A 14,045-nucleotide genomic window follows, 5' to 3' on the forward strand; every position below is an offset into this window, starting at 1 on the left:
CGTTGTCAGGAGCGTCGCGGAGTAATACGTACTTGCTGTGCTTCAACATAATATTATGGTCTGTCGGAGCGTTGCGGCTACCGTTGTCAGGAGCGTCGCGGAGTAATACGTACTTGCTGTGCTTCAACATAATATTATGGTCTGTCGGAGCGTTGCGGCTACCGTTGTCAGGAGCGTCGCGGAGTAATACGTACTTGCTGTGCTTCAACATAATATTATGGTCTGCCGGAGCGTTGCGGCTACCGTTGTCAGGAGCGTCGCGGAGTAATACGTAAGTTACTTGCTGTGCTTGTTGATTTATTGCTCAGAGATGTTGTTATTTTTCACAGATATTGTGAAGGATTTATTGCTCAGAGTTATTGTTACTGATATAAATAAAGTTTCATTTAGTGCGCCTTATAATCCAGTGCGCCTTGTGTATGGACTAACACTAAAAATAGACCGTTCACTCATCGTGCGCCTTATAATACGGTGCGCCTTATAGTCCGAAAAATACGGTAATATTATGGTCTGTCGGAGCGTTGCGGCTACCGTTGTCAGGAGCGTCGCGCAGTAATACGTACTTGCTGTGCTTCAACATAATATTATGGTCTGTCGGAGCGTTGTGGCTACCGTTGTCAGGAGCGTCGCGGAGTAATACGTACTTGCTGTGCTTGTTGATTTATTGCTCAGAGATGTTGTTATTTTTCACAGATATTGTGAAGGATTTATTGCTCAGAGTTATTGTTACTGATATAAATAAAGTTTCATTTAGTGCGCCTTATAATCCAGTGCGCCTTGTGTATGGACTAACACTAAAAATAGACCGTTCACTCATCGTGCGCCTTATAATACGGTGCGCCTTATAGTCCGAAAAATACGGTAAATAAAATACTATTCTTTAAATATGTGGAATCATTCCTCAATAACCCACTCCCCATTCATATGAACTCTCTCTATCACCAGTAATGATTTCAACACTATGAGAGTGAAGACTAGCACGCCCAATATCACCCTACTTAAAGAAAGCATGGCCAGTTATGCTCTCTCAGACTCCTGCTGCTGATGGCAAGCAGCATGATCCGAGATTCAAACCAGCAATGCTCGCCTCACAGTGACAGCATCTTAAAGCCCTATCCGGATGGGATTAGTTTCTCAGGGGGACGTCCGTGAAAAATATTTCACACTTCAACTCAGTGATAAAACTCTTGCATCTGAACTGCAATTGAAAAAAACAGGAGGACCAGTTTTTGGCTTTCTCGGTCACATGACATAGCATTATTAGCCCCCCCATTTCCACTCGCTGTTGTAGTTATGTGTATCTCCATAGAAAACGCACGACCAAAGTGTAATTATGGTGCGCAGCAGTGGACAAATAGTTTACTAATTAAATAGGAGGTGACAAAACTCAAAAATATGGATCTGGACGGGACTTAAATTACCGGAGGACCATGGAGTTCAGCACAAAACAGTAGGTAATTCAGCCTGTATTTTTCTCAGAGGACACATACATAGTTGTTCCGGACGGGAATAAAATCACAGAGGACCCCCTCATAAAAAGGAAAATTACCCCAGAACCCCCTGAGAAATTAAACCCGTCCGGATAGGGCTTCAGACAACTGGATCAGTCGGGGTCTAAGATTATAGCCCATTTTTTGCAGGCAAAAATGGTGATGCCATCAAACACATGTATCCTCTGTGTATTCTTAGCTTTCAAATCATTAATAATAAACAAAAGTAAAACATGTCTAAAAAGACTAACAGAGCTTTCAGACCAACTCTCAGAGACCTAGCCTCCTGCAGAGGTCAGCTCCAACCCATAATAATACTGACACTGCTTTCAAAAGTTAAGAGGTTGAGTTGAATATGGTATTTTAATTGGGTTGGAGATAACCTTACATAACCTTGTAGGAATGTGCATCACCAGGTGGAGATGTGCAGATTACTGATGTAGAATATTAAAACTGAAGTTCATGACAACTGCTTCAAATCAGAACATAAATTGCTAGATTATAAGCAGTAAATTACATTAAATGTATATCAGTAGCATTTAAAATAAAGCTGTCAATGTGAACACATAAACAAATTCGATTAATCTTAATACTTTAACCTAATTATTTTAGCAAGTTTGGCTTATTGCCATAATTCCATCTTGTTACAGAGCCTGGCCAGTTTTTAGTGGTTTTATTTAGAGTCACTATTTTTGAGCTCAGACAGTAGATTATTTTTTATTTAAGCTAAAATTTTAAATATTAAATCTCATAACTCTCAAAACTCCCTGAAATCTTTACTCAGCAGATTAAGAGTTTCAAACTAACTAAATATTTTGTTTATGTAGTACAGTAACAATAAACGCAGTGCTGTGGAGTTTATATATAATAAATAAATAACTTACATGTTAAAGTTAGCGGAACTAAAGTTACTCTGGCCAGAATACACGGCCATGAACTTACTGTATTGTCATTTAGTGTTAGTTATGTCAATTAATTAGATCTGAGTAGTGTAAAATGTTAATAAACAACAAAAAAAAAAACATCCTATGAATTCACTGACTTGAATGCAGTGCGTTTATTAACACTGGCAGATCTGCTGTCTCTGCTGTGGAGAAGCTAACATGCACAACATAAAGCCAATGTTCATGCCTTTATTATTGATTAATGCCTTATATTTAATACTTACGTTAAAATAATTCAACTTAATTTATTAAATTATTAATTATTAAATGATTACTTGTGGTATTTATGTCTATTATGTGTTTTATTTTTTTTTATTTGTGTTTGCAATGTGGAAATGTATGTTGTGAATTTAAAAATTAAACCAATTGGTCATTCCTTATTAAGTAAAATTTTCTCTTGTGTATTTTTAATTGTTTTTAGGCAAGCAAACTTGAAATGCATACCTGTCAATTTTGGACTCAAAAATAAGGAATATATATATATATATATATATATATATATATATATATATATATATATATATATATATATATATATATATATATCAATTCTTTTTAAATAGATTTTACATTGAAATTGAAGTGTGCACAAATTCTGCAAAATGACTGTTGATGACCTAAAAATAGTATCATGAGCTTTTACAAAAAGGACATGGACCAGATATATTCCATAAGTAATTATTAGTCCTAAGGGGCCTACAAAATTAATAATTTCATTAATACTTTTTTCTATTGATCAGTCCAGTCCTGATCAATTCAGTTCATTTTGCACTCCGCAAAACCAGGAACCTGATTGCTGTTTCACCTGAAAGGCAGGACTTTCTCCTTGAACAGGCCAGTGCCCTGTCGCCTCAATAATAAAGTTTTTTTATTCTAATATAATACAAGAAATTTACGGGAAAATACTAATACGGGAGGACGGCGGGGAAAGAGGAGTAAAATACGGGCCAAAACGGGAGACTTGACAGGTATGGAAATGTTGTATGTAGTTTATAGAATAAGCCAAATTTTCATTTTACTCAAACATATACCTATAAATAGTGAAATCAGAGAAACTGATCATTTTGAAGTGGTCTCTTATGTTTTTTTTTTCCAGAGCTGTATATGAGGATGAAACTGAGAGGGCAGAGCATGTGGTGTCCAGCAGAAGGCAGCACAGAGCAGACCTGACACTCTTGACAACGTCAAAATGGAGGAGCATCAAAATGACTCAGTGTAGTTCAGCCCAGATTATTCAGCCTATTATCTTCACCACACTGCTCCAGCTGAACTAGACCTAACAGAGCTCTGCCACTACCAGCCTGAACCACTGAACTTCAGTACGAACACATGCACTCTCACTACTAGCACACACACACACACACACATACACACACACACACACACACATTACACATTTAGCTTGAAACCCCCTTTACAGTCTGCAAAGCCATTATGTCTACATTCAGAATATCAGTAATGAGTATGACAGATACATAGAGACAGAGAGAGGGATGAAAGAGAGAAAGAGAGAGGGATGAAAGAGAGAAAGAGAGAGGGATGAGAGAGGGATGGGTAAAGCAGTATCTGTGCTCTGGCTTCCTGCTGGCTACGACAGGCTTTATCCAAGCACTGATGCCCACGGCATGGACACCCACTGAGCTGCTGCTAAAATAAGCACAATAGACCACTCACACTCGCCAGAGCTACATCACGACCACCAGCGCTAATACAGAGGCTGCCTGAGTGACAGGTTAAACCACCAATGGACACGTTCCAATCAGAAGGTCCTCAGTATGCAGTTGAAAGGACTAATTATATGCAATTAACACCAAAGCCCTCCGGTCCTGCACTTTTACACTGTGAAGCAAAAAAACAAGGAATGCACCGACGTGGGAATTCTGGGCCGATGCCAATATCTGATATAACACATGAACATACTTGCTGATGTCGATGCCAACAACGATATACACATTTATTTATAGTTACAGAGAGACTACATAGCAATATAAGTGCAAAATTTTATAACTAATAAAAATGAATAAAAATGGCTTAAATCAATACATTTTAAAGTAGTGCAGACAGCATCGCTCAGTCCCTTACCAGCACACAATAAATACATCAGCAAGTATTAATTTGAAATACTTGCCATATCAGCCGATGATTCTAAAAAATATATTATTAGTAGTATTACTGGCCAATACTGATATAAATCGGATATAAATGTGCATAGATAAATAACATAATGTCAGTTCTGACACTGTCAGCCAGCCTCTTCTGGTCTCTTCTGAACACTTTTCAATGCACTCCAGTTCTAAGCATGCACTCATACCAGAAACCTTACACACTACTAATCACATGGCGCTCCGGTGTTCCTGCTCTCTAAGCTACTGATTGCTTTCACCTGCTCACTTGTGTGTATATATATATATATATACACATCACTCACTCCCATTTGTTTGCCGCCAAGTATTGCAGCTTTGTATGAGTTTACCTCATACAAAGCATTTTCCTGTTTTGTTTATTCCATTACCGTTTTGTCTCCGTTTACTCTATTGTCTTGTCTATTCTATAGATTGTCCTGTTGCCAACCCTTTGCCTCTTTGTACGACCCTGCCTGTCCCTTACGATCCCTGACACAATTACAAACAAGGCCCACATAAGAAAGCCCAACTTTCCATATGAATTTTGATAAAAACAAATACTAAATCTCTGTACATAAGAAAGGTTTAATAAAGTTTGTGAACATTATTAGAAGGCATTTACAGCTAGACAAATACTAACATTATGGACATGTGGAAAGTAACATTCCCAAAACTAAATGTAAGGGTTGGTGGCCGACCAAGGCATCCTCCAGGGCAATGGAGGGCGCGCCAGGCCAGCGCCGAGGGTTAATTGGCTAATTACCTACACCTGCTTGCAACACCTCTTAAGCAGCGCCAACCAGCCACTCGGCGCTGGATCTTTGAAGCTCGTGAGAGCGAATCTATGCCGGTTTTCCGAGCGAGCCCCGGCTCTTTATCTCTTCCCTTTTTCCCTTCGAGTTTGGTGTAGCTGTGTAGAGCAGTGAGCTCCACTGCCGCCATCTCCCTGTCTCTAGTCTGGTGGAGCAGAGCAGTGTGCTCTGTTCTGCCGCCCCTCTCGAGTCTCTGTGTCTGTGTGTGTTTGTTTCTCACCGCGAGGTACGCGGTTTGTTTACCTTCTCTCTCCCGCGCTGTTCCTCCCCTCTCTGGTGGAGCAGCGTTTAAATCCACAAGCACCTCAGTTCAGTTTTGTTTTCTTTGGAAGCTCTTTTGTTTAGTTACTCCTTCACCTCGTTTTATAAGAGGTAGCCGCACTTCCTCGGCGATCTTTATTTACGTTTTCTCCCCCTCTCTTTCACTCACGCTCGGCGTGAGGTTTGTTTTCCACCCGTTTTCACTCTCTGCCCGTTTTCGTTGCTCCGCCCCTTTCGGCGGAGGCTCTTTAAAGGGCGATTAAAGCGGCCGCATCCCACTCCGCTCGCTGGTGTAGCGGTTAGAGCACTGGGCTGCGACCGCGACAGCCTGGGTTCGATCCCGCGTGGAGCGGGGTTTAATAAGGACATATATATATATATACATATAACATTATTATATAATATTATATATCCTATTAATATATATTAACGATTATATATTATTATTATATATTATTATTATTATTATTATTATTATTATTTCCCTTTTTTCTTGGGTTTGCCTGCTTTGAGATCTACTGCTCTGCACTTGGATTCTACAACCTCCTGGGCTGGAGAGCTACCGCTCCCCACCCATTACACTAAACATTAATACATTGATACAAGTTGCAACAATGTTGCCTTAATTTTTAAAAATGTTAAATAAAATAATAGATGTCTTGACAGATTTATTGTTTTAATATTTATATATAACATATTTTAATATATGTTACCATTCAATAAAACTACTAAACAAAAATTATTCGTTAGTTGATGACTGCTTTTCATACTGATTTTTCAACAAAGCACAAGATAAGGCAACCAATCAGAACTGAGCTCATTTACATATGTTTCCATTTTATGACATATTTTATTATATTCAGTTTCTATTTTATTTTTTTTAAGCTCCACGTGGGACCTGTATGGGTTGCCCAACTGGGAATCAGAAAGCTTTGCCTGTGTGTTCCATATTGGCCTCACATATGGATGCCAGTTTTTTAACTACAATTCTGAGTTGTAGGTGCTTGCACTTCATTTCTGCCCCCAGAGGCTTTCATTATCTTGCCTAGCAGCCGCTTCCTCAGCCCTGAAAGGTGTGCGGTGCACCAACTGAGCGAGGTGCAGAGCTTTTAATTTAAGCCACACCAAGATGCAGCTGTGGAGACCTAGATTGTGATATGTAAAGGTGGAGCCCATTTGCAAATCCATTCAGAGCCTATGCCCACCTTGAAACTCCCCTGGAACCCAACTGGAACTCACCTGAACCCCCCTGGAATCCACCTAGCCCATGTTTCTTCTATGTGAAAAAGGTGGCTGGGATCTGACATAGATTTATGTTCTTCAATACTCGCAATAGCTTGCATGTAAACTTCTAATTCTGTAAAGATTTCTAACAGAAGCATTTGTCTATCTACTGACACTCTGCAGCTTCTATATGAAAAAAATGTTCGATGATCCAAAAATCACATTAATACAGTAATTTGATTAATCAAACTAATTTGATTCGACTCTCAGCTAGGGTTGGGCGGTATGACGGTATTTCGGTATACCACGGTATTTAAATATGGTGACGGTATTGTAAAATAGTGACGGTATATTAACCACGTGACGTGCCAAACCTGAACTTTGAAAAACGGGACGTTTAAGACATTCTGCGCATCCACAATGAAAGAGCAGTAGGAGGGGTAAGCAGCTGGAGCTCCCTGATTGGTTATGGGGTGGGGCTTCTCAATGAGGAGATCATACAGAAAAACTCAATAAACTCTACAGGTTTCACTAATTTTCACCGAAATTATCGCCACAAATAGCCACATTTGTGCTGGAGTGGCAATAAAACCCCAACAACCAACCAACCACCGAAATGATCAGATTTATCAGTTTATCCTGCAGTGTGGGGTGTTCCGGTGTATGAGTTACTCACAGGTAAAATTACAGCTGCTTCTCAAATATTCCTCATCTCCTGTTTCTCTACAAAACATTTTTTTTTTTTATGTCCCTCGCGCTCATATTCTAATACCGTACAGAATTCTGCAGTTTCCTCAGGGTTTTCTGTTGTTATTTCGCGGCTAGCTCGAGCGCTGTAAATATAAGTAATTCCGCGGACCGCGAGGCTCTCTGCGTGCTGCAGCGCGCTGCCGAAATCTGACCCCCGCAGAACCCCGGCTCTCCTTCACGAGCAGAAAAGGCACAACACCACCCGCTGTTAAACTGCTGTAGTGGAAATCTGTAATTTCAGTTCGTTTTAGTTTTTTCTTTTAATTACCGTTTTAATTAGTTTCAGTTAAGGAGAACTTTCATTTTCAGTTTTCGTTATTTCCTTCGTTTCGTTCTTTGTTACTTAGCTGTATGGTGATTATCAGGCCGTAGCTTTATATAAAATAAAAATAGTTTTAAAAAACAGATGACTACCTCACCAGACTATTTCCTGGAGTCTGGACTCGACCCGAGATTTTCCATCACTTTCTTTGGGCCGGGTCAGGTCCGGGCAGAGAAATAAAAGTCAAAGTATCCTGCTATTTAAAAGAATGGAAAATGAATAACAATAATAATATAGTTCTGCATACTGGAGTTTAGATTGTCTGCCTGAACCCGAGCGTGAACGTGAGCTATTTTATATCGTATATCTATTTTTCTAAAAACAGAAAAATAGATATGAAATAGGACAATAACTAACTACACTTAGCTCAAAATGCTAAAGGAAATATAATCTAACGAATTCTAAAATATCAAAACGAAATAGTGTACACACAGGTACAAAAATAAAATAATATACATAAAAAAATAATTTTTTTCAGCCCTAACTGGGGAAATAATAAAATACAAAAACGATCTAGTCCATCTGCCCTTAAATGTTAGATTGATCATTAATGTTTAACTGGGAGTACCTATGATGCACAGCTCATTACCCACCCGTCTAAAACATAATGGTAATGACGAGACCTCTAATGATAACATGCATGCTCTCTAACACCACTTAAAATTTTTTCATGGAGATTTCAGCAGATGTGCAACATTGTTCCAGAGATAAATAGGCCATAAATATCTCCTCTGGGCTCAATGATGCCTGCACTGCAATTTAGTTCAACTCACACTCGCCAGAACGCCGGCCTTTCATTTCTAATAGTCAGCTGCAGAAACCAGCGGAGAGGAAAATGAGCGCGAGAGGGCAGAGTCAGACTCTGAGCGGTGTCTGTCAGGCAAGACGTGTTTTTCACTGCAGGGAAGCAATGCTCGTCAAGCATCTGTCTATGGATTCAGCTTTCTAATCATCTGAGATGTTAATGAGCAGCTTTACACATTTCTCAGTGGAGCATGAGATTTGAAAGGTAATTCACATGTGACTAAATAAATGTTGCATTGTCCGCTAACCTGACTTTAAGTGTTGAAAAGCTGAGCCTCCAAAGCTGTAAAATTGAGCTTTTATCTAGCATTAAACATTTGTTGTTATATTTTTGTATATTTGTTAACCCAACAGATAAAGGTTTATTTTCGTTTTTAAAAAATTATAATAAACAGGTGAAATAAATAGTTTATATAATCAAAGCTTGACAGCTAGCTAACAAGTATCATGTCCCATGACTTTTGCCATGTTCCAAGACCTGTGAGATATGCATGTGGGGCCTCCTTAACTGAATATGGATGGATTTCTTCTAGAGTTGCTTGTCTTTTTGCATGGACAACTCTAGACAGATGTTGCCGGTCACGATCATTATCAGTCCACTGTGGGTGGTAATGTCTTCCATGACGTGTATTTTTTGTGTGTGGTGGACAGAGAGGGAGGGGAGTGTGATGCAGCAGCTGAGGAGTTGATAGGCAGAACCAATGAGCTAATCAGCTGAGTGCCTTCACCTGATAGAAGCCTCTCTAACCATTTATCTTTGTCTCTCTTACAGTAGCTGAGAGAGGAAGGAGGGACAATTTAATTGAGGTGCAGTGATAAGGTGAAACCGTTGAACCGGAAAAGTCCAAGAAGCACCAGTGAACCTTTAAGTTATTTTGAGCTGTGACAATTTCTGTTAAATAAAGGCACCTCAGTTCGTTCCCCCAGCCTTCGTCCACATCCCATTTGATCTGAACCTTGAAACAATTTTGTAAATGGAACTGGTTCTACTATATCCCTCAAACTTACATAATTGACATCACCTTGTCATGAGCACACTGGCCAGTGTTCAGCCTAGGTGCACAGTAATCCGAGGCTCCCTGCTAATGTACCGCAGCCTCAGCAGCCTGCAACCATTTCCGTGGCGAGAGAGACAGTTTAAAGTAGGTTGCTTGTTAGTAAGCTAGTGCTAGCTGGCATAGCTAGCTAACTTCAAGCGACCTACGTTTAACGATCTCTTTCACCACAGAAGCAGCTCGAGATTCTTAAAGATTCTTAAAGGTTCCCAAACCTTGAAGTTGAGGCTGCAGTTCACAAGCAGCGAGCTTCGGTGCTAGATGAAGTTTAAAAACCAAAAAAGGAAAACGAAAAAAAAGGAAACGAAAAGTAACTCATCAGCAGATTAATCGCTAATGAAGCTCTAATCTTACTTTGCATTTGTCTTTTTATTTTGACACTTAAAGCACCAGCTACGCCAAAAACTGAATCACAAACTGTCACTTTGCTATTGATATTTCCATTTTGTGTTTTCATTTTAATTCTGTCAGACATGCAGACTATTGCAGGAAAAAATAAATAAAAACATTACCATTGTATTTTGATTTTAATTGTGACATGTATTTTGCAGGTCATCAAAAAAAAGAGTGAGGCCAAACTGAGGCTTTTATTTTTCTTTTCACAATTAGCTTTTTAATTTTAGATTTGAATGTGATATACCCTTATGGTAATGAAAATAAAACGGCAAAAACCCTTTTTAGTTTTAGCTATTTTTTTTATCACATATGACTCGTGCTTAAGTGAAAAATTACATTTAATTTAGTTTTTAATTTTGTCATAATATTTTCACACTTTTCACAAAACAGTATCGGCATTGTCAATTTAGTGTTTTCATTTGAGTTTTATTTTTTTGGTGTTTAGGATTTAGGATTTATCTACCATAAATCCCAAGCTGTCTCCGGTAGGGCTCTGCGATACTGCAAAATTTGGTATCGATCCAATACCAAGTAATTACAGGGTCAGTATTGCCAATACCGAAACTTTTTACTACTACGATGTACTTTTGTGTAGGGGAGAGCAATGAGAGAGTCTAGCAATGGATGGGAGGGGAGGTGAGGGGGGGCGGAGAAAAGGGAAGGGGCTAAACGAGCATGGGGAAGTGAGAGAAGAGAGTGGTGTTGTACGACCAGTCAGGTCACTCTGTAAATGCTAAAACTTAAGAATCAATCTCATCACACAAGGATCAATCAATACCCAATACAAACGTTAGTATCGATACTATCGATATTTTAAATTGATTCACCAACCCATAGTCTCCGGATCATTTGATCACTTCAAGATCATTTCACAAACTGCTTTCCCTTGACTTTAGTACTAAAGCAGTGGAATTACTCCTCCACAGAGCAAGTTACCCTTCCCTCATCACAGCAGGCCTTACAGCAGTGAGCTCACCACATGCTGTGATGTCTGTCTGCTATTGAGACGTAACTAGAACAATTCTAGTTCATTAAATACCTTTATTCAGAACGTCCTGCAAGGTCACCATCAAATACAAAGCTAAAGGCTTTCTACAACTCTCTACACAGTGTGAAACTCCCTTCCAACAGAACATTTGCACTTCCTGTGGTTTAGAACAACCTTTAAAATGACTAAACACCCTGTGCAGTCCCATTCACAGGGAACTACAAGGGTGATTGAATTGTGCCTCCAAGTCGTGCTTTGCGTGCACATCTAGAAGAGAAGCATTATGTAGAAAATACTGCAGTAAGTTTGCATCTTTTTTAAACTATTTAAAAAACTCAAGCAGCTGCTGCCCTTTCCATTTTGTGAGCATTTGAAAATGAATGGACCATTAGACATTTTAATGATTACAGAACGCCAGAGTAACTTACAAAGGAGATCTCCCTGTGGAATTTGGACTCCAGGCTGCTGACACTCTTGAAGGTTGTGACATAAAACCCCACTCGACTGCAAAGACAAGAGGAGAAATCTATTAGAATACATACAAGATTCATGTTTTCACAAAAAAGGCATTGCTGTAGGTGATAATTCCAGTTGCTCTTAGGCTTCCCCTATAGTGGTGCAGTGGGATTCACTCGTGCTTCAGTGTTGTAAACACAAGGCTTTAGGCTTTAAAGATCTTATTTCATCGTTTTTTTTTTTTTCATTAATTTTAAAATGTCGAGTAATGGTCTCTAGTATGAATTAATGCCATTTGAGCTGTTTTTTGTGGGGAAAAAAAGTTCTCTGGTGATCCGGTATAACGCTGCTTTAGTTCGGTGGAGGAGTGGGGGGAGAAATTATAGGATTCTGGCTCTTGCTCATGAATATTCATACATGCAAACATATCATCTCTGATTGCCACTGCCAGTGAGACAGACAGCAGTTAGAAACGTTTTAAAATAAAGACATTTTTACATTAATAAAGGTCTTTGCAATGACATATGTTACTTTACAACATGTGTAATGCCCTGTTAAGTGCAGTTCAGACACTGATCCAGTCTTAGAGTCTCTGTAAAATGCAAAATCCACCGGAGATCCTATGTAAACACACAAAGGTCCAGATCCAGAAAGTAAAAATAGACACGATGCTTTCCCTGGTCGACTCGTTTTTCTAAATATATTTTATTTTACTAGCTACTGTAAACAATAGGCTGAGGAAGAGTTTCATGTGCAGCATCCATATACAACTCAGAAAGAGAACAAGAAAAAGTGGATTTTAGTGGAAAGACATATTTAAGCACCAAGTGACAGCTGTACACATGCATTTGTTTACAGTCTAAAGTGGAAGAAGCATGTGCTTATATTATAGTGGGGTTATATTATGGAGTAATATTATAATATTATATATATGGAGTAATATTACATGATTTTACACAAATTAATTTAGCAGAGTTTAGGCTATAAATCTCCCCAATTACAATCAGTAGAGCATCAAAATAATTTTAAAGCTTTATTTCAGGGTAAAACTGCTACATAATTATGCGTCAATAAAAACAGGCATTTAATTAAAAACTGCCTTTTCTTTAATTAGTAAATAATACTGTTTGACTCCACGCCTCTATTCTAGGCACGAATCCCAAACAAATCCCTCCACCAAATATTTACCCTCCATAATAAGATGAAACTCTTCTAGGTCATTAAAAAAATAAAAAGAAGAACCATTTTAGCAGTCTGTCTTATTAAAGTGACAAAGGCATCCATAAAGCAGAATAAGAGTCAGTCAATTGATATTGAGTTGATAATGGATAATATTATCCGTGTATATATATTTATTAAAGGAAAAAACTATCCAAACGAATCTAGCCCTGCGTTAAAAAATGTGTGCTTTGCATCATTGTCCTGCTGCAGAACCCAAGTACACCTGAGCTTGAGGTTATAAACAGATGGACGGCATTCTCCTTCAGGATTGTCTGGTAAACAGCAGAACTCCAGATTCCATCTATTACAGCAAGATGTCCAGACCCTGAAGCAGCAAAGCAGCCCCAGACCATCACACTACCACCACCATGTTTTACGTTCAGTATGATGTTCTTTTTCGAAAATTATATGTTACTTTTAAGCCAGATGTTTTAAGATCTTTAGCTGCTTCATGTTGTCCTGCTGTAACCCCAAATGGATGTATTTCAGCATGAATAAAACATTTACCTGTGAATATTATGTCCTTTTTTTAAATTAAAAAATTATCAAAATAATTTTCTCTTTTCATAAATAATACATATGGTATTTGCTAAATCATTCTAAGTAATTTACAAATTAGCTACAGCAGATATAGCATTAAGATCATGGAGTTAAAAAATAAACTGTGAAGCTAATCATAGCCCAGCTGGCCACCAACATCCAATAGGCGTTAATTTTAGGTTTATGAATGTTGCTCATGACGTCAGATGACAAATATTTTACATCAGGATAACGTCTAATACTGTTACGTGCCTGCAGGAAGAGACCATGCTGTATGTTTAGTTTAAGAATGTTGGTTCGGCTGGTCTGTAAACGTTGGTCGTGCTGGTTCAATTGGTTGACCAGCATGATCACATCAGTTGAAACCATGCCATGTACTGGTAAGCTTGCTGGTTAACCAGTCCTTGGCCAGCATGACCAATATCAAATGCATCACACACTATGCAGGTCAATAACAATGGTTATAACCTGCAAGCTTACCAGTACATGACATGTTTTCACCTGAATGAGCAAACTTTTAACCGTTAAAGACTAGCTTAGACCCTCCAAAACCATGTCAAATCAAAAGCTAGCCATGTGCTATATTTTCAGCAGGGGAGTGTTAATACTTCATCCAGCTTCCTTCTCTCCAGGTCTAAGCAGGCCTGAGCAGGGCTAGA

General features: G+C 38.7%; 1 protein-coding gene across 2 annotated transcripts in view; it reads right to left on the reverse strand.

The window, feature by feature from the left end:
- Nucleotides 1–14,045, reverse strand: part of amph (amphiphysin) — a 104,638-nt gene that overhangs the window by 25,109 nt on the left and 65,484 nt on the right. For both annotated transcript variants that reach the window (XM_022678011.2, XM_015603253.3), the window contains exon 8: nucleotides 11,598–11,673. In XM_022678011.2, the coding sequence (XP_022533732.2) occupies nucleotides 11,598–11,673 (76 nt within the window). The remainder of the gene's footprint in view (nucleotides 1–11,597; nucleotides 11,674–14,045) is intronic.

This window comes from Astyanax mexicanus, chromosome 8 (assembly GCF_023375975.1).
Source record: "Astyanax mexicanus isolate ESR-SI-001 chromosome 8, AstMex3_surface, whole genome shotgun sequence".
NCBI lineage: Eukaryota > Metazoa > Chordata > Actinopteri > Characiformes > Acestrorhamphidae > Astyanax > Astyanax mexicanus.